The sequence below is a fragment of the Aspergillus chevalieri genome, chromosome 8 (assembly GCF_016861735.1).
Source record: "Aspergillus chevalieri M1 DNA, chromosome 8, nearly complete sequence".
Lineage (NCBI taxonomy): Eukaryota > Fungi > Ascomycota > Eurotiomycetes > Eurotiales > Aspergillaceae > Aspergillus > Aspergillus chevalieri.
Window position 1 is genome coordinate 1,649,369 of NC_057369.1, and position 20,855 is coordinate 1,670,223.

At 46.9% G+C, this 20,855-nt stretch overlaps 5 protein-coding genes across 5 annotated transcripts; 2 read left to right on the forward strand and 3 right to left on the reverse strand.

The window, feature by feature from the left end:
- Window positions 1-4,790: 4,790 nt before the first annotated feature.
- On the forward strand, window positions 4,791-8,297 carry ACHE_80551S (uncharacterized protein; the record flags this gene model as incomplete). Its single annotated transcript, XM_043283934.1, has 1 exon — window positions 4,791-8,297. The coding sequence occupies one exon, from the start codon at window positions 4,791-4,793 to the stop codon at window positions 8,295-8,297; it is 3,507 nt and encodes a 1,168-aa protein (XP_043141164.1).
- A 1,766-nt stretch (window positions 8,298-10,063) lies between these two features.
- Window positions 10,064-10,937, reverse strand: ACHE_80552A (uncharacterized protein; the record flags this gene model as incomplete). The annotated part of the gene is made up of 6 exons (XM_043283935.1): window positions 10,064-10,170; window positions 10,223-10,301; window positions 10,353-10,477; window positions 10,553-10,667; window positions 10,719-10,790; window positions 10,848-10,937. 6 exons carry the CDS (start codon window positions 10,935-10,937, stop codon window positions 10,064-10,066), a joined length of 588 nt encoding a protein of 195 aa, XP_043141165.1.
- Window positions 10,938-11,494: 557 nt separating this feature from the next.
- ACHE_80553A (proteasome regulatory particle lid subunit RPN7) lies at window positions 11,495-13,102 on the reverse strand (the record flags this gene model as incomplete). Its single annotated transcript, XM_043283936.1, has 3 exons — window positions 11,495-11,687; window positions 11,742-12,568; window positions 12,641-13,102. The coding sequence occupies 3 exons, from the start codon at window positions 13,100-13,102 to the stop codon at window positions 11,495-11,497; spliced, it is 1,482 nt and encodes a 493-aa protein (XP_043141166.1).
- A 592-nt stretch (window positions 13,103-13,694) lies between these two features.
- On the forward strand, window positions 13,695-13,943 carry ACHE_80554S (uncharacterized protein; the record flags this gene model as incomplete). The annotated part of the gene is made up of 1 exon (XM_043283937.1): window positions 13,695-13,943. The coding sequence occupies one exon, from the start codon at window positions 13,695-13,697 to the stop codon at window positions 13,941-13,943; it is 249 nt and encodes an 82-aa protein (XP_043141167.1).
- Window positions 13,944-18,247: 4,304 nt separating this feature from the next.
- On the reverse strand, window positions 18,248-19,989 carry ACHE_80555A (uncharacterized protein; the record flags this gene model as incomplete). The annotated part of the gene is made up of 3 exons (XM_043283938.1): window positions 18,248-19,623; window positions 19,677-19,850; window positions 19,914-19,989. The coding sequence occupies 3 exons, from the start codon at window positions 19,987-19,989 to the stop codon at window positions 18,248-18,250; spliced, it is 1,626 nt and encodes a 541-aa protein (XP_043141168.1).
- Between the last annotated feature and the right edge of the window lie 866 nt (window positions 19,990-20,855).

A 20,855-nucleotide genomic window follows, 5' to 3' on the forward strand; every position in this document is an offset into this window, starting at 1 on the left:
TTGAACTCATGATCTCATCAATTTCCTCTGTCGTGAGGGTCGTCTGTTCTTCCATCAACCTCCTCAATGGGCTCAGGTTGGGTACAATCATAGTTCTGGGTCTCCATGGTCCTCCATGCTCATCCAAAGCCTCTTGCGTGTGCCATCCAGAATCATTCGTTGCTCTGAGTTCAGGGTTCACAATTCCTGTGGTGTCATACGCTCCTCTCTCCTGGGTAGCGTGCAGTTGCTTGTTATCGTCTCGTTGTTGCTGAGGCCTAACGTTCTGTCGTTGCCTGCATGCCTTCGTCATGTGGCCCGGCTTTCCACATGTGAAGCAAAGTTTCTCTTTCCTTCTTCGTTCTCTTTCCTTGTCGGATACGAAGGGCCTATGCTGTGTGGCATCCAGCTCCATCGGTCGTGGTCCATAGGGATCTTCATACCCTTGGCTTCGTGGTTGAGCTGGTCGTTTATCGTTCGATCGATAGTGGCTCGTTCGTGGGTTTCCTCTAAAGGTGTTCCCATATCGTGACTCCTTCTGTCTGACTCTAAGGTCATACAGGGTGTTGTCAATCTTGACGGCTCGTTCAAAGAGTTCGTTCAATGAAGTCGGTCGTTCCATCCAAACCAGTTTCTCCTGAATCTCTGGTTTCAACATTTCCTCGAATTTCGCAATGTACATCGTCTCGTCCCAATTCAGATGGGTGATGATCTGCTGGAAATCAGATACCAACTTGGCTACTGATCCTGTCTGTTTGAGTCGCCATAGCTTTCGTTCAGCGTTCCGTGTGGCGTCAATATCTCCGAATGTTCCCTGGAGTCGTTTCTTGAATTCAGTGAAGCTGCTGAAAACCTCGGTGGTATTGTCGTTATGGTATTGTTCATCTTTCTCCTGGAAGTCACGCAAGGTAGGTTCAAACCAATCAAATGCTGGTCCAGTCAAGTAAGTTGCTGCAAGTAGGACTTTGTCGGATTCAAATATGAGCTTGCTCCGGTTCATGCGGACATACAAGTCCAATTGAGTGATGAAGGGTCGCAACTTGTATCGAGTACCATCAAAGGGTTCCGGTGGTCGAACTTTGATAGCTTTGGCTGACTGTCGTTCTTCCAAAGTAGTGATGCTTTCCTGCAGCTGGCTAACCATTCCAAAGAGTTCTTCATAAGTCGGAGTTCGTCCCTCAGATCCACGAGAGGATCTAGGAGTAGTGTTGCTGTTACTGTTGTTAGACATGGTTGCAGTTCGTGTTTTAAGTCAATATAGTCTCGAAACCTGACTCGTACTGACTGGCGATCAATGTGTCACAACCTGGCTTCTCTCGTGTCGTACCTAGGGTTCTAGTTAGTTGTATTTCGAGACTGAACACTTACCTTAAGTGTTCCCAAGTAGTCGTATGCTCAATGCCCCTTCGGGTCCGATTCGGTATGTCGTATGCGTTGATGGGTATGTCGCCCCCTCCAGGCTCCGTAGTTCAATAGTCGTTGATGGGTATATCGCCCCCTCCAGGCTCCGTAAGATAATCAACAAGTAGGAACGGTAAAGGTAACGAGTAGAGAAACAAGGCCAACCGAGTACGTATACTGGGTTGTTGGTTAAGTGCGGACGAGTCAGAAACTAGAAGGTAACCAATGCTGTAAGACTTGAATTGATCGCCAAGAACTAAGCTAGGTACATGAATGAATGTCCTTATATACCTTTCCTAGTCCAATGGTAGATTCTCCGTTCCTACCATGCTACCTCCTTCTGTCCTGTAATATCCATTCCCTGATAGATTGGTAGCATTCCCTCTTTGTCCTATCTACCATATTGGTATATTGGTAGAATTCCTCCGTCGTCCTTTCTACCGTGGTCACGTGATGCTTGGGTGTATATCTTCCTCATCATAATCCTTGTTCTTTCTGCATGGTCTTTTTGCCCAATGATTCTGCCTTGACTCCCCGCATTGTCACGTGAGGCTGATGCAGTGAGATCTGTAACAGCATCTCACAAACGTGTACATTCAAGTAGAATTAAAGAGGTGGTATTTGCAGCGAAGATCAGATCAACCAGAAAAAGTGAGTAACAGTAACTAAGTATTTATATAGTGTCTCTAAAGGACTTTACTAATACTCTGATTGATATTTAGTAATAACACTCTGCCGCTGTTTTATAACTGGTGAAGATCAAAATACTTATGCCAGATTATTTTGGCATATAAATGCACGCATCAAGGAGTTGACTGATCAGGTGATTCATTGGAAACATATTGATGGAGATGGGTGGCAAGTTGTTACATTGGACATGGACAGAGGTCAATTAAAAGGTTAGTACTTCCTACATACTTCCAAAGCACATCCTATGTACTTATATTTCACTTATAGGCCTAGCATCATTTATCAAGGCCTGTGATGAAGAAGACAGAGATGAATTATGGCATATACAAAATTCCATTCGTTATTGTCATATTCACTTTCAGCGTGGGATTGATGAGACTCTAAGAAAAGGGTCATCCCATTCTGGAGTAAGGCATCGCATGGCTAGTCTGTTATATTGTCAGACTGAAGAGGAGTATATTCAATTGATTGATCTGCTAAAAAGTAAGTACCAGAATAATGCTTCATAAGTACTTCATGTTCTAATTAATACCCTCTGTAACGGGCTAGGCCCGAAAGGCACCTCGAACCATAAATGGTTCTCGATTGAAGCTATTCACAAGAGCGTGCCGAAGTCAGGTGATCGTAGATCACCTGATCACGAGTATATAAATCCACCGCCAGCGTGTCTTTCTTTCTTTCTTTCCTTTCCCCAACGAGTTCTTTTGTACATATCTATATATTAGATAGCAAGGCTTCGGCCCATTACATTAGAACTCGTTCCTTTCTCATCTATTTACTTAATTTATCGAACAACGGATTACCTATTGGATTGAACGGACAACGGATCGTACATCGTACATCGAACACATTGGAAACATCGGATACACAGGAAACATCGAACACATTGGAAACATCGGATACACAGGAAACATCGAACACATTGGAAACATCGGATACACTGGACACATCGAATACATTGGAAACATCGGATACACTGGACACATCGAATACATTGGACACATCGAATACATTGGACACATCGAATACATTGGCGACATCGAATACATTGGCGACATCGAATACATTGGACACATCGAATACATTGGACATATCGGACATCGAATACATTGGCGACGGACATTAGATACATTGGATGCATCACGGTTGAACACAACGAAAAAACACAACGGATTGAAGCCATTGGAAATTGAGATCGAGCAACTGTTATCTAATGGTAACTTACACGCCTGACGACGTTGAAAGCGACACTATGAACAGTCCCAACATGGAAGATGATCTTGCAGCGATGGTTGAGTCCATGAGGACTCGAATGGCCGAAATGGAACGGGAGCTACAGAATGTTCGACCAGCTCAGCGGACCTCACCACCCCGAAGCGAACCAACACCTTCAACAACTGACTCCCTTAGGCGTCCTAGGCCTAAGATTGGAGACACTGAACCATACGACAACTCTGACCGAAGCCTCTACCCACAGTTCATCAGTAAATTGCGTGCGAAACTAAACATCGACAAGGATGCAATCGGCAGTGCTTATGATCGCATCTGGTATGCTTTCAGTCGACTAACCGGCTCTGCTGCAGCCCAGGTCCTCCCCTGGATGGACCACTACGCTGGAGATATGGATACTGTCACAGAACAGACCTTAAAAGACTTTCTGAATCACCTTGACTTCAATTTTAAGGACCGTAACCTCCGTGAACGAGCCGTCCGTGCCCTAGGGAACCTAAAGCAAGCCAACAAGCCTTTCGCCACCTTACTCAATGAATTCAACCGACTGCTCATGGAAGCTGGAGGTTACGATTGGGATAATGAGGTCAAGCGGTCTTACCTTGACAATGCATTGAATCATGAAATGAACGACCGATTGGTCACCGTTGAAAAGAAGGAAAACTTTTCAGAATATGTTGTTCAACTCCAGCTCATTGCGGACCGCATGGAGAAGAATGCCAGCCGATCACGGACCCTACAGCATAACAATGCTAACCGTCGGGCCAATAATCCCAACCCATCAAGCTTCAACACCAACCCGGCACCACCAGTGACCACCCCACAAGGCGACCAAATGGACTGGACACCCACTATCTCCCGCCACCGTCCGCGACAGACTGCCAAATGGGTCCCCAGTGAGGAAATAAATGCAAGGAAGGAGCAGAACCTCTGTATTCGCTGTGGGGCATCAGGCCATTTCATAAGCAAATGCCCGTACAATGCACCCCAACGCACACACGTTTCAAAGACCCAGGTTGCTCCAAAGTTGGAGAATGATGAAGATGAGAGGAGCCCCAGAGAAACACAGTTGGGAAAAGAATAGCTCCTGCGAAAAGTCTCTCGCAGGAGCGTCACAAACAGTTGATGGATCTACCTACGTGGCGACCGGCCCCAACAGCTCAGATAGACCTTCAGAAGGAGTGGAACGACTTCCGAAAAAGAGTCAAGTTTGACAGACCTGAATTCAGAGTATCTGCATTAGTCAATGGAGAACAGGTCAGCAGAACTTTAGTGGACACCGGTTGTACTACATATGGTATGGTTTCTGAGAATTTTACCCGAAAACATCAACTGGAGCGTGTGACCATCAAACCACGAGCTATCGATGACTACAAGGGCCCAACAGATGATTGTATAAAGGAAGTAGCGAAAATCTCATTGAACGTGGGGGAAACCACCAAAACACTGCATGGCTGTATGTCGTTCCTAAACTGGGTAGGGGACTCGACATGATTTTAGGCCTCGCATGGATAGACGACCAACAAGTGTTTATCGACCCGAATGGCCCGAAATTGCGCTTCACCAATGGCATTGTTGTTAGCAGCATGGAAGATCAACCACGAATGGATATCCAGCCCATTGGGGCGAACGCTTTTGCACTATGGAACCGACAAAAGAAAAAGGACAGCAGTGTACAGATTTTCGCCGCAAGTTTAAAGGATATTGAGAAAGCATTACGACCCAAATTGCCGACAGACCCCCGCACCAAACTACCACCTCATTACCATAAATTCCTATCAGTATTTGACCGGAAGGAAGCTGACAAGCAACCACCACATCGAGGACCAAACATCGACCATAAGATTGAACTCAATAAGAATGCTGATGGAACGACCCCTGAACCTCCATGGGGCCCCCTTTATAATATGTCAAGGGATGAACTGCTCGTGCTACGGAAGACATTGACAGAGTTGTTGGAAAAGAACTTCATACGTGTTAGCAATTCGCCTGCTGCAGCACCCGTATTGCTTGTCAAGAAACCTGGTGGAGGCTTGCGATTTTGTGTTGACTACCGAGCACTGAACGCCATTACAAAGAAGGACCGCTACCCCCTACCACTAATTAATGAAACATTGGAAAGAATTGGGAAAGCAAAATGGTTCACCAAGTTGGATGTTATTGCTGCTTTTCACAAGATTCGTGTCGCTGCCGGCGATGAATGGTTGACTGCATTCCGAACTCGATTTGGGCTGTTTGAATGGCTTGTAACACCATTTGGACTAGCCAATGCACCGAGCACCTTCCAACGCTATGTCAATTGGGTCCTACGAGATTTCCTAGATGAATTCGCTTCTGCTTACCTCGATGACATCTTGATATTTACAGATGGGACATTGCCAGAGCATCAAGAGCATGTCCGCAAAGTATTAGGCCGTCTCCAAGAGGCCGGCTTACAGATTGATATTGATAAATGCGAATTTGAAGTGAAGTCAACAAAATATTTAGGATTCATTATTGAGGCAGGAAAAGGTGTCAGCATGGATCCAGCAAAGGTTGAAGCAATCATGAACTGGGCTGCCCCTACCACTGTGAAAGGTGTCAGGTCATTTTTGGGATTTGCGAACTTCTACAGACGTTTCATCCGAAACTATTCTGAACTTACAACTCCACTAACAGCGTTGACTCAAAAAGATAAACCCTTTGTGTGGGATGATAAATGCGAAGAAAGCTTCCAACAGTTAAAAAGGATGTTTACAACGGCACCGATCCTCATGCAATTTGATCCAGACCGCGAGACTGTCGTTGAGACTGACTCATCAGGGTGGGCCACTGGTGGCGTACTTTCACAGTATGATGATGATGGTGTATTACGACCTTGTGCGTACTTTTCCAAGAAAAACACTCCTGCAGAGTGCAACTACCAGATTCATGACAAGGAACTTTTGGCGATCATCAACGCATTGAAAGAGTGGGAATCAGAGCTCATATCAGTGGTAAATTTCCAGATACTGACAGACCATCGCAATCTCCGTTATTTTACTACCATGAGACGACTGAATGAGAGACAGATGAGATGGGCAGATCTATTGAGCCGATATGACTTCACACTTCATTACCGACCAGGGAAGCTCGCAGGGCGCCCTGATGCACTGTCTCGACGAGAGCAGGATGTTCCTGCATTGGGTGATGAACGGCTAAAGCATCGCGAACAACGACTATTCGATCCTGAGATCCTCAAGGACGGACCAGTTGAAGGAAGCAGCAAAAGAGGACTAGTTGAAGAACCCCATCCTATCAATGTGTCCCGGATCCTTCTAGCACCAGTCGGCACGGAGCCCTATAACAGCGAGCCAAGCACACCTCAAGGATATGAACAGGCGAACGAACCTACCAACCTCAATAGTGAGCAACCATCGTTGGAAGAACTACTGGATATGACTCTTGATGAGCATTGGGCTCGGGTAGAGCCACTAGATGAAAAGTACGGTCGTATACGAGAAGCAGTGCAAGTGGGAGCACCTCAATTCCCATGTGAACTGGGGATCAAAGCCTCAATCTCAGAATGCTCAATTGAACTGAACAACCGCTTGTGCTACCGAGGCCGGCGATGGGTCCCTGACATTGAATCTTTGAGGACAAGGTTGCTACAAGAAACACATGACTCGGTACTTACAGGCCATCCAGGGAGGAGCGCAATGTATGCTATCCTGGCACGAAGGGTCTACTGGCCTGCAATCTCTGAGGATGTCAGACGATTTGTACGGAACTGTGACAAATGCAGTGCCAACAATGTATGGAGAGACCGCCGACAAGGCCTACTGAAGCCTCTACCAATTCCAGACCGAAAATGGAGGTATATTGCGATTGACTTCATCGAGAAGTTACCAACTTCGAATGGTTATGAAAACATTATGGTTATTGTCGATCGCCTTGGAAAAGGTGTCATCCCTGTACCCTGTGAGAAGATCAACACCTACACAGTAGCACAGAAGCTTATTCAGAGTTTCATTGGTTACCATGGCATTCCAGCCAGTATTGTATCAGACAGAGGAAGACAATTCACCAATGAGATGTGGAAGCGTTTTTGTGAGCTACTGGGGATCAAACGACAATTATCGACTGCCTACCATGCTGAAACCGATGGCCAAACTGAGCGAATGAATGCTACTCTTGAACTATTCTTGCGCTCATTCTGTGACCACACACAATCAAACTGGGCGTCATTGCTACCAATGGCACAGCTTGCAATATGCAGCCGGGATGCTGCCTCCACAGGTGTCAGTCCATTCTTCCTTGACCACGGCTACCACGTTGATCCCTTTCAGTTAGAAGAGGATGTTGAAATCAACCTTTCAGCACCAGACCTGGGCACCATGCGTGAACGAGGTGAACGAATTGCAGCCAAGCTAAGGGGAGCTCTTGACATTGCCACAACAGAACTTGCTGTTGCCCAACAGAAACAAGAAGACTATGCCAATCGTCGAAGAGATGTCGCCCCTGAATACCAGGTTGGGCAGAAAGTCTGGCTTGACCTGCGCAATATACAAACAGAACGCCCTAGCAAGAAACTGGGAAGCAGGCAGGCAAAATTTACTGTGTTGGAAAAGATTGGATCCCACGCCTACCGCCTCAACACACCAGGCACAATCCACGACGTGTTTCATACAGCGCTCCTCCGCCCAGCGGCAATGGATCCCTTCCCTAGCCAACGGAAAGATGACTACCAACCTCCTGCAGAAATGATCAATGGGAATGAAGAATATATGGTCGAACGAATACTAGATGAGCGTTTTCGACGGTGGGGACGAGGCGAAAGACATGAGTTTTTAGTCAAATACATTGGCTGGCAGGAACCGGAATGGAACGATGCAAGGAACATGGAGGATACCATAGCATTGGATGACTGGGAAACCTACAAAACGATGAATGGGATTGTTATCCAATCGGCCTTGAGTATACCAAATGAGCCACCCCACGCCGGGGGGCGATCGCGGAGGCGACGAGGAGGGGGGTAATGTAACGGGCTAGGCCCGAAAGGCACCTCGAACCATAAATGGTTCTCGATTGAAGCTATTCACAAGAGCGTGCCGAAGTCAGGTGATCGTAGATCACCTGATCACGAGTATATAAATCCACCGCCAGCGTGTCTTTCTTTCTTTCTTTCCTTTCCCCAACGAGTTCTTTTGTACATATCTATATATTAGATAGCAAGGCTTCGGCCCATTACACCCTCTTATAGAATATGAAGATCCACATATTCAACGATGGGCTACTCACAAGGGATCCCCTATGATTGCATCTGGTTTGAATAGAGCCTGTTCATTAATCTCAGCATCAGCTTGGAATGCTGCTGAGAAAGATACCAATGCTGTTGAACAAACTCATAATAAATCCAACCAGTATGGCAAACATCTGACTTTGCTTCAAGCAATAAAAATGCAAGTATCTCTCTAACATATTATGAATATTTGTCTAATATATCACTAGTTCTTGGGGTCTAGATGTACAGGACATCAGTCAATATAAGAGTTGGAAAGAAAAGGGCGTTCATCATCAGTATCACCAGAATACACTTGAGGATTCTGTCACAACCTGGCTTCTCTCGTGTCGTACCTAGGGTTCTAGCTAGTTGTATTTCGAGACTGGACACTTACCCTAAGTGTCTCCCAAGTAATCGTATGCTCAATGCCCCTCCGGGTCCGGTCCGGTATGTCGTATGCGTTGATGGGTATATCGCCCCCTCCAGGCTCCGTAAGATAATCAACAAGTAGAAACGGTAAAGGTAATCGAATGGAGAAACAAGGCCAACCGAGTACGTATACTGGGTTGTTGGTTAAGTGCGGACGAGTCAGAAACTAGAAGGTAACCAATGCTGATTGACTTGTATTGATCGCGAAGAACTAAGCTAAGTACATGAATGAGTGTTCTTATATATCCTCCCTTTTCCTGGTATGATGTTTTCATAGTATACTTGTATACCTATACCAGGCTGATGGTATAACATCCGTCTTGTATATTAGTATACTCCTTGCATATCACGTGAAACACGTGATCATCAGGTGCCAACACGCCGAATATCAATTTGATCCCTGTTCCTTCTTGCATATTCTCCATGAGCTGTTATCCAATGAGCCTGTCTTAACTCTGTATCATCACGTGAGGCTGATACAGTGAGTTCTGTAACAGATTCATATCGCCGGCATATCAAATCAGCAGGTAAATACTTATGCAGTACTTCTAAAGCACTTTAAGTGTGCATTTCATATCATTATATCACTGACTTTCTGTATAAAGAGAAAAGAAAGCATCATCAACAAAGTGCAACTCAACAGTGCCATTCTGAAAGTGACTTAGATCTTGAGATTCTTGAATTAGAGTCGCAAGGCACCAGTACAGGCAGGGTAACAACTTCAAAGCCTCAGTAAGTAATAATAAAGTACTTTATTAATGTTGTCTATACTCATTAATCTTACAGCAGAAAGAAAACCAAAGAGCAAGGTAAGATATAAAGTACTTGTCAAGTACTTTTTTATGCTAACTATCAATTTCAGATAATACTTCTGAGATACAAAAGCTTCAACAAGCTATAAAACTTGAGGAGTTAAAGATTCAATTATTAGAAAAACAGAAACAGCGTCAACAGCTAGAACTAGATCCTTGATTAATCAAAAAGAAATTATTAATAATCTTTCCCTTCTCAAATATATATACTAGATTGATGCCTTTAATATAAAGAGAATGTATGTTTTCACTGAATCTCATAATCATCATTAAATACTTTTCAGTTTGAATTAGTAGCATTGAGACCCATCTGTTCAAGTTCCTCAGGACTTCTAAGATCAAAATGATGCATAACGATAGTGCATATGTTCATGTCTGAGAGGCAACCTAAAAGATTATCAGAAAGTACTTTTAGAGTACTTTGGATAAATTTACTTACTAATACCAGCTTCTTGACATGCATCACAAGGAAACACCCCAAGAGCCTTAGCAATTGCTCGGACTTTGATGCGATTGATCTAATAATGTTAGTTAAATAAGTACTTTGTAAGTATCCTGAAAGTACTTACATCCATCAGATCCTTTCTCCATGGCACATATGGCTTTTGATGCTCTTGGTCGTCCTCCTTGGACTGCTCTTCATCCTTACTCTCATCCATGATTTGGTTGCTCTCCACAAGTTCTTTATACCAGGCTGAGCAATACAACATTGTAAGTATTAATTCAGAATGTGTTTGAAGTAATTTTAAAGTACTTTGGAAGTCCTTACCATTTGTCATATCTTTTTCCACTTGCTTAAAGCGACCAGTGCCACTATTTGCAATTTGAACATCTCGATGGTGTTTGAGGTGCCAGCGAAGATTAACTGTTTTTGAGAATTCTGTCTGTTCATCTGTAAGTACTTAATAAGTACTTTAAACTCAGCTTCTACTCACAGTTCGCTTATCACAGTCTGGGTAACGACAAAACAACTCGCCTGGTTTCACCAGAAACTCCCCATTTTCATTCTAAGTACTTCATAAGCACTTTCAAAATACTTGCAGATTGCAATGATTATCACTCACTTGTTCATATTCTGGCAGCTGGAGCTTGCCCTGAGAGGCTAGCTCCTTGTATGCCTGGTACCACCGGCTGTTTTCCAAGAATTTCGCCATTTTAAGTACTTTGAAAGTACTGTGGAATGAAGCAGAAGCAGAGAAAATTCTTGCGGACTTTTGGTGGAGAAAAAGCGGTACGAAATGGAGAGCGTTCATTGGCCGAGCGTTTATTACATAATTTTCTGACTTCGGGCCACCCAAACGCCACTGGTCAGGTGATTTTTGGGTGGCCCGAAGGTAAGTTTGATTCGTTCTTATCATATGACTCAAAGTGGGGATGGGTAGGGAGCTCAGATTTGGGCGAAGATTCTATCGGTACTCCGAGTAGGCGTGCAGTGCTAATGTAACGCGTTTATGCCTCCTTAACCACGTCCTAGTCATGTACCTAACTCAATGCAACTACGATTTGTCCAGGTACAGGCTCTGCCTCGAGTCATAGTGTATCGCATTAAATGTACTTTAAGATATGAGCAGTCTCGCATGCTTTTGTCTAACACATAGGGAACAGCGGACATCGACAACGGAAATCCTCAATCATTCAATTCCCAAAGTCATGGACCAACATGGCATTAGAAGATCAATGGAAAATAACATGCTATGCAACCATTATCCCTCTAGCTCCGTTCGCTTCCCCGCAACCGCACAGCCTGGCCATACTTCTGAAGCTTGGTGATCAGGGCATCACCGTGTTTCACCACATCCGCGTACTGCTTGTTCTTGGAGTCGGGTCGGTTCGTCTCGATAATGCCGTTGACACGGTCAATTGTGCATGCAATACGGTCGCTGGCGATGAACTTGGCGAGATCCCTAGAGGAGATTCAGTTAGAGTTCACCGTGACGACGGATAGAACAAAGACTTACCGGTCCAAGTAGTCAATGGTAACACCGAAGTCGCTAGCCATGGTCTTCAATCCTACCACCCGGTAGCTTTGAAGCAGCTGTTGGTATGCGCGCAGTCTCATCTCCCGCACAAACCAAGCGCGGTGCTCGTACAAGTACCGATCCTTGGTCAGGAAGTTGTCCTCCACGGCTGCCAAAGCCCGGAAGAACGATTGGTAGTTGCCGTTGTAGAGACTGTTGACCAGGTTTGCGAGCGGAGAAAAATCCACGGGTTCCTCGGCCTCAGCCTGCTGGCCTGAGCCGGTTCCCAACGTGGTGAGGTTAATGGCAGTCTGGGCCGGTCCTGTGGTTGTCCGCTGGGCGGTAGCATCCTTCATCTCCTCGTCTTCGGCACTAGGCCCAGAAGAGATTTCGCCCGTCAAAGCAGCCAAACGGTCCTCGCCAGAGCCCAAAATAGCCTTAATCTCTGCCGCATCAACAACCTTCTCTTTAAAGTCCACACGCTTCAGAGACAACGAGCCCGCAAGAACCGAGTAGATCACGAGGGCGGAGTAGCTGCAGAGTTCGTAGCTCGTAAATGTCGACAAGCTGTCAAGGAGGAGAGGAGCGGCAAGGTTGTACGAGCGGATGGTAAGCAGGTGCAATCCCTTGTAAGCCTTCAGACGATTCCTCCGGTCCCAGTCACCACCGTCCTCAATGAGGGCATTGGCCCGCTCAATGTTCTTCTTGACAGATACCTTGTCGCCGAAAAAGATTCCGATCCGGATCATGGCCAGCACGAGGTCAATCTTGGTTCCGAGGAGCGTGATCTTCTCGAGAAGCTCTTCGTGGGATTCGATTGCTTTGTCCTGGCGTTGCATTTGAGTCAGCCATCTGCCACCACCCTTTCTCTAAACCGAAAATATATCTTGAAATCTCACCTTATCTCCTACTCGCGCCCAGAACTCAGCACGCTTCCCTCCTGCGGCCAGCACCTCCGTCTCTCCAGCGGCCTCCTTTGCCTCATCTTCCTCCTTCTGGAAAGTTTCCAGGTCCTTTTTGTTATCCTCAACTAGCGACTGGTACAGTGCCTCGTCCCACGCGAAATCGATCTTCTGGGGCGTATTCCGTGACGCCAGCATGTTCGAAGCGAGTAGGGTCTTGGTGGTACCCGAAACGTGCGGGTGCTGGGGGACGCCTTCACCGGAGTTGTTCAGGATACCTTCGACGGGGTGTGCGAGGTGTCGGTAGAAGGGAGCCATCTTGTACTCTTTGATGGCATGTTGGAGCTTCTGAAGCGATGTCTGGCGCACTGCCTGGGGAGCCGATGGGTTCGAGAGGTGAAAGACATCTTGGGCGAGAGAGAGGTCGGGGTACTTGATGTACTGCGGATCAGACCCCATCGTGGCGGTAGTGGGCAGAGGTCAGAAATAAGATAGGTAGAGTAGAAGAAGACAGAGTAAGAAGGAGAAAAGAGGGGGTGAGAAGCTGGTAAAAGATGAGATCTTTTGGATTGACGGACGACGCAAGACACCGAGACAGATACATCACGTAGGCGGACTGCCCGAGCTCAGCTGGATCAATGTTGTTCCGCCCCGGTCTACAATACCGTCATATTAAAGCTCATTTTCATTAATTTTGTTCACTTTACTTGGTATTTACAGCTTCAGTATATTCGAATAGCCCTCTTCATTCTAGCTATGATGCACGACATTAATGGGTGTCAAATTGAGTCAATTGCTTCGGTCAGTAGGTCATAGGAGGATCCCAGGGTGCGTTTCTTGGAATCTTCATGAAGATCTTTGCCGTTGATTTCCAGATTACAATCTTGCCAAGGGCTGGCGATGAGCCCCGGTCTGAGACTTGGCTTGGTTGTACATCTTCCGGCACCAATGTAGCTGCCTCGATCACAGTGTCAATAGCAATGACATGATGCATTGCGTGGTCTGCGCACGATCAAACATTTTAAAGGGACCATAAACCTCCATTGAGGCCATGGCAGTAGAATCCGTGAAAAGGATTGGGAATCCCTCATTTGGGGAGAAATTAGCTGAGCCGGATCCGCCTATCCGCCGAATTGGACAGACCGGTGCACTTGCTCGCGAATTCAGCATTGCCCCCGGGTGGATAATCCCTGCAGACCAGTTCAAGGAGGGAGACCAGAGAACAGGACCGGCACAAGCTAAGAGGAATGTACGATTGTCGAAGATGCCTGCCGCTTCCACCACCCTACAAATTCTTTGAACCTTGCCTGTTAGATTCATAGACATATTAAGGTTAGAGTGCCTGGCTTGGCAGCATGATGGGGCTAGTCGGTATCGAGTGGGCTGCAAAAGTTCGTTGTCAATTCTTAAGACTTCTCCTCGACCAAAAGCCCAAACAAGGTCGGACTAGAGATCTGGGGTGCGGGTGAAGCAATCAAGCAAGACGTGACGCAGAGAAGCTGAAATGAGTCGCACTCTCGCTCATTTACTCAGGCCGTGACTGTCTAGGAGCTCTTCCTCGTTCGGAAAAGCTCTTAGGCCTCCTGTTGTCCGACAGTATTGCGTGTTCCGGCAGGGAGTAGCCACTAGTATGAGTACTAGAACTAGAGCATCGCTTCGGGCGCCCGGTCTAGGGCTGCAACAGAAACACTTCACTTGATTGCTGCGACGATTGGGATAGAAGCAGGGGTTCATGCGATGTTTGGATTCAGTTCTTGTTTTCACGATAGACCCAAATTCTTCAAAATGTTGTCGGCGAAATGGTTGAAGTCCTCACATATTCTTGGTGTCATTCCTTTGGATAAGCCAAGGTGAGAGAAGCTTCTACTTTCCAAATCGATTTGAAGATACCATGTCTTTCATCCTTGTATTGATACCAACTCCCTATTGGCTTCGTGCATTGCGCCGCGACTGGCTGATGCAAAGAAATGCCCTCTCAAAACATCCGGCGGAGGATAGCAATAACATACTACCTCTGATCAATCATCAACCTCAATTGAGCGCTTTGCTAGGTAAGCTAGGATCGGGAAATTGTAATTTTGATCACTGCTTTCCAGCTCCCTTTCGGGACTTGTGGACGACCGCTAGAATATAGGTCAGCGCATTGGAAATAACGAAGCAGGTATTCTCAAAGACCTACGCATGCATACTTTATACCAGATGCCTTTCAGGCTTGGTTTTGACCACAACGAAAACCCAGATGCGCAAATGACGTCTGGGTGTCAATACTCCGTCTGTCAGTTTCCGTGTAGTCCCTCCAGCCGGGCCAGCGCATCATAATCTGGAGCATTGGGCCAGTACGATATGATATAGTTATGGTCCGCGTCGAGACTGATGGAGCTTCCTCCCCGTGCTCCGCGGTCTTGTGCAAGAGTTCCCCTGGTCTTCGATACCTGCTCTACAACTTTCTTCAGTTTCCATTCGGGCATCTGTAGACATGCAAAAACATAAGGCTAGTCGGTTTCACCTTGCCGGGCGTCAAGAATGGAATATAAAGGACGTTGAATTTCTTTAGCCTGTCGCCAGACTCACGAACGCATAATTCTTCAACTGGGGATGGTTGACGTGGTGTTTCTGTGCTAACTGCAATTTCTCTTGCTCGTTTGATGGATTGAAAACATATTCTCATCATGGCTGGTGCAATGAATTGACCAGATCTTCGGTTTCTCAGAACGGGAATGCTGAACTTTCAAGCTTGACTTGTCGACACTGAAGTCGAAGAGGATGTACCGCAACTGAGCGTCAGCATATTCGAAGTACTGAGACAGTGGTTATTCTGCTCGCAATCTTCCGTCTGGTGGAGGTTCCTCATTTGTTGCTGGAAGAGCAGACTGAAACGTTTTTCTTGTCAACAATTAGTTATAACTCTTTCGTCACCAGCTGCACGTATGCTTGGGCTTTGAATGACAAATGAGAAAGCGCTTACAATTTGAGAATGAACTGTATTATCCATTGAAGCCCAAGGCTTCCACAATGTCTTCAAAACATTGAATTACACAGTTGAAAAGCTTCGACTAGACTCCGTCATGCTAATTGGTTCTGTAATGAATGTTTCGCTTAAACACAAGATTAATATCCAAAATTATTGGGACTAATAACCGACTCGTACGGCTCGCCTGGAAGCTATGCCGTGTTGTGCCGATCTTAAACGTGAAGTCGGCCGCGGCGAGGATCGCTGCAGAGGATGCTTGCTGTATACAGTGATTTGAAGGTTGGCCACGGCTGGTTGACTTTCGAAATTGAAGGGGATCCGGATGATTTTATTCGTGCACAGTGTAAGCAGGGCCTAACGGCTGGTCTCAGACGAGGTGGAGTAGTTCGCAGCCTCTGCGTGTTGATCAGAAATCATCCCGGATCTGATAGACATATAGACATGAAGATCGATCCGTTCGCATTTATTCGCCAGCTTCTTGTTCGAGCTGTATCATCGTTAGCAGCAGCCTTGCACTTTATAATGTCCATACCTACTCAAACAGGTCACGGACTTACTAGAGGAAACTCTCTGGGTCCACTTGCCCTGAATCCTTCTCTTTAACAGCATATGAAGTGATTATTGTCAATAATAGAGGACTCCTGTACTCCCTGGTTTGATATTCAACTGTTCCAGAATCTCTGAGAATCCAAGATGTACGGTGAGTCCCCGACAGCCGTGGTACTCCAACCCTTCTCGCTTATGAAGTCTAGTAGCGGTGACCGGAAGTATGGTCTTATGCTTGGATAAGAGTTGAATAAAAGCCATTATGTGAAGGTTTGGTCGCAAAAGGACAAGAAATCCGGCCTCTTCATCTCGAACCTTGAGGCCACCCCGTGGTTCCTTTGTGAACCTCTTGGAAACCACTGACGATAGCAAGTGCATAGAAACGCAATTTCCATGTATATATATGGCGAAGGGTATATGCTGACTGTCTAGAATCATCAGCCATGACTGAACTTGCACAGTGAAACTAAGCCAGAGAACATGCTTGCATTGTTTTCAAGGAAGGCAAATGCTCCAGATCCAGTTTCAACTGCCATGCCTTTTTTCATAGCACCAGTGCGGATCCTTGATGACGCTATCCAGACCTGTCAAATATATAGTAATATACTAAAAGAGTTGTGCTAGCCTCGTGCGTCATCAATCGGACTTTCTTGCTTGGGACTCTACAAGGGACGGAATATCGGGCGTCAGCCTGCCATGTTCGCTAGTCACCACCTGAAGGACAGTTGCCAGTCAGTGAGTAATTAGAAAGGTAGAGCCTATTGCTACTTACAATGGACGTGAATACAGAGTGCGTTGGCTGTTGTAATCACAGAAATTCCTCTGAGACAATCCAGGTTATCTATCGTTTTTCGAACGTCCACCTGGTCACAATCCAGAAAGAAAACCGGACACCAGCGACCAAGAACTTGACTACCGCGGACGGACGGCAAGCAAAAAGATGTTGGCTTTGAAGTAATGCTCGTGTAGAATGTAATCAAATAGACAAAGAGTCAATATAAGAACGAAGGCTAGACTAGGCCCATGTATCAGAAGACAAGTATATAAATCATTGCACTTGTATATAGATCTCCATGTTAAGATGGCGATAAAGAATCGCCAAGTTTCCAAGCTATACAGGGATATCAAAACTGACATTTGCACTACTCACTGATGACAGTGAAGATAAAATATTAAGTAAACGCCCAACCAACCACAACCCTATCCCAAGACAAGTCAACAATCAAACAAACCAAGCACCGCCATAACACAGCACGACACATACACCTGCACTTACTCCGATGAATATTCCATGACATTTAACCATTCACCGCCAGATCCCAGCTCAACCCAGTCTCAAATACCCGTATTACAATACCATTCGTACAACCCAACGCAACCTGATTAATCAAGGGATACAAAAACGCACATACCACACCCTTCATTTCGTAGCCAAGTCGCAACAAGCCTTTGCCACGAAAGCTTGTCGTTTTCCTTGCGTTGCTTCTCCGTACATAGGTCGTCATTTACGTGCTACTGTACATGAGGTATGTGGTACGGAGTATTTCGAGGGCAATTGGTACTTTTTTTTGAAGGGAGGAACGGAACAGGTCTGGCCGTACCCCTATACTAGTAGGTGGGGACTATGTAAGAACAGAGAAGACAAGTTCACCGCTAGATTGCATTGATCGTCTATGTATGATTCATGCATATGTACGCTTCTACCTATGTATGTACTTTGTGTACTGTACAAGCAGTTGGATGAAAAGGATGTTGCGGGCCGTTGGGTAACAGCAATCGGGACTCGGCACATCGTAGGTTGCACATCGGTACGCAGCAGCGCAGGTGAGATACCCAAACGGTTCCCGAGTATAAGCGTAAACAAGTGTGAACCCTGAATGTACAGAATATAGAAAAACAGAACGGTACAAAGTAAGTAGCAATATCCAATTGTATCTAAAGATGAAGGCTAAAAGGTACGCAAGGCATCTATCATCATCTCTCATCAAGGTCGTGAAGACGGTGTGGAGGTGGTGAAACACAGGACGGCTAGCCTCGCAGACAATCATTTTCCCCGCAAAGTAGAAACAGAAAGGAAACAAGAACAATCATTGAGTCCACGTCTGAGGGTAGAAGGGGTCTTCCATTGACGGCCCTGAATCAAACAGGGTGGTAGGCCATGTAGGATCCGTTGGCGAGGTCGTGGGCATGACCATGTTCGGACCAGCCGTGACGGACTTTTCATTTCCCTCGCGGTATGTTGGTGGCTGCGACGTAGCAAAGGAATCCGGAAATGGCTTCTGCTCCATGCCAATGTTGGTCTGCAGTTGATGCTCCAATGCCGCCGTCGATTCGTTGGCCGATTTCAAAAAGTCGTCGATGCTGATCGAGTCCAGATTGTTCGACGCCAGAAGCTGTGCCTGTGGCATGCTGATAAAGGACGACGCCGAGCTGAGACGCAAATGGTCCATATCCGAAGCCTCACTCACACTGTGCAGATCGCTGCCAGTGTGGGCGAGGCCAGGCAGTGGACCAAACTCGTCTGCTTCCGAAATATCCCCCGAGGACGATGGTGCCGCAAAATTAGGGCCTATCGAGTTGTAATCGAAGCTCGCGTACGATGGAGCTTGAGTACTCGTAGGAGCAGGTGCGTCCGAGGAATAAAGCGGGAAACTGGACCAATCGACTGACGGGGCATTGAAACCGGCATTACCCACCGGAATCTCAGCATCAGGCGACGCAAAGAACGGTTCCTGATACGGGTCTTGGAACGCAATGCCGGAGACCGGGGAGGTCGTCGAAGTGGAAAAGCCCGGGAACATGTCGGCTGGCGGGACGCTGGTGACAATTTGGTTCAAAGGAGTCTTGCCAAATTCGTCTGTCTCTGGTAATGCGGTCGGTTCTGAGCCTGCCTCATTCGATTGTTCTAAGGGTGATTGCTGCGAAGCCGGGGCCGCTCGGGGAGGGAAGAAGGGCGAGATGTCAAGTGACGGAACAGATATCGTAAGGTCCTCAGCAGCCGAAACGGGAGCACTCTCGGGGGAACCATGTTCGGATTTGGTACGACGTGGTGGCCCGAAGAAGGACGGCGGCGGCGGAGGCTGCTGCTGATCGGTCTGATGGTAGGAAAGGTTCTCCCCTATCATCGCTGACTGCGATAGCGGCAAGTGGTCGACCGAGCGGCGGGTTACCTCAGACGGCGCATGGAAAGTATGCGAACGAGGAATGGTATAAGGCAGACCGCACTTGTGCGCCATGTCGTTATGCTTGTGATGTGGCTTATGGTGGTGACCGTCCCGGAAGACGGTGAGGGTGCTCTCCGACTTGGTCGATGTCAATTGAGGCTTCTTGGGGCATTCCGACAAAATCGTAGGCTGTGCCGGGGGAAGGCCAGTTTCCGGAACAGGATCTAAATGGTGTTCCTTTTTCAGCGCACAGATACAGCGCTGGCCATGACAGCAGCCACAGCGCTGACGGGAGTCCTCTGTAACTTCAGATCAGAAATATGAACCAGGGAACCAACACCAACATGCTCACGCTTGTGATCTCGCCTGTCGGCGGTGTGGAGATCCGAGTCATTCTTGTGACAATTCTTCTTTTTGTCACCACACTCGCACTTTGTGTGGGTTGTACGTGACTTGCGTAGGCCGCGACAGTGAGCGCATTGAGAGACTGGACGGCCTTTTTTGTTGATGTGGGTCAATGGACGGTCTGCATGATGCATCATGTTAGCCCAGGAACTATTGATTCGAAGGATTATAGGAAGGAACATACCACTGTGGTGACAGCTGCTGACACGGTGACCCCGGACGCAAGCTTCACAAGCCCACTTCTCGCCATCGATAAGCATTTCCGCGGTTTACTGAACGGGGAACATGCGACGGTTCGCGACGAGTAAAAATCCCAAACGGGTTTCAAGAGTAACAAACAGGTATAAACCGATTCAAAGACCGGTTGGCAGAAAACAAACGATTATGATCAACCGAACAGGAAGCCCTGTCGGGGAAGAGCATAAAGAGCCGTCAAGGCGGGATTGGCAGGGTATAGGTGCGGTCCGTCTGCAAAGAAGACGGGACCGACTGCAACAAGAAGGAAACAACTCCCAAACGAGCAAAAGTTAAATGACAAAAACAGGGGGTATCTTTGGTATCTTTCGAAATTCTTCAGTTCACAAAAATCCGTCGTCGAAAAAAGCGGTATATACCGCAATGCGAAAGGCGAAACCGGTCGGGAGGTTGTCGCTAAGCTGAATCACGCGCGTTTCAAAGGGCTGAAGCGAGGAGAGCCATCCAAGGCAGTCGCCAGGAGTGATCAATCACGCTAAAAGCAGCGGGTAGTAGAGAGATATAGACAGGAAGGACGAGGACTCGGGGGGCCAAAGCCTACGCACCGTTTGGCGCCGGCCGTGAGACAGGACACCAAAAACCGGCTGTGGCGGCCAAAAGAAAGGAAAAAGGCGATCGATATCGAGGCAGAGTTGCGACCAAACCCTGTGACGAAGGAAGAAAAGAAAGAAGGAAGAGAGAGAAAAGGGAAAAGAAAAAAAGAAAAAAAAAAGGGAACAGGAAAAACGAGGAACCGCCAGGAATAAATGGCAGGCTAATTGGGGAGGGGGAAACGGAACCGCCGTGTGGGCTTACTGTATTGTAACAATACGGCACGGCAAGGGTGTTGCGTGGTTGGGGTGTCTGGGTGTCCGTACTTGTACTGTATGGT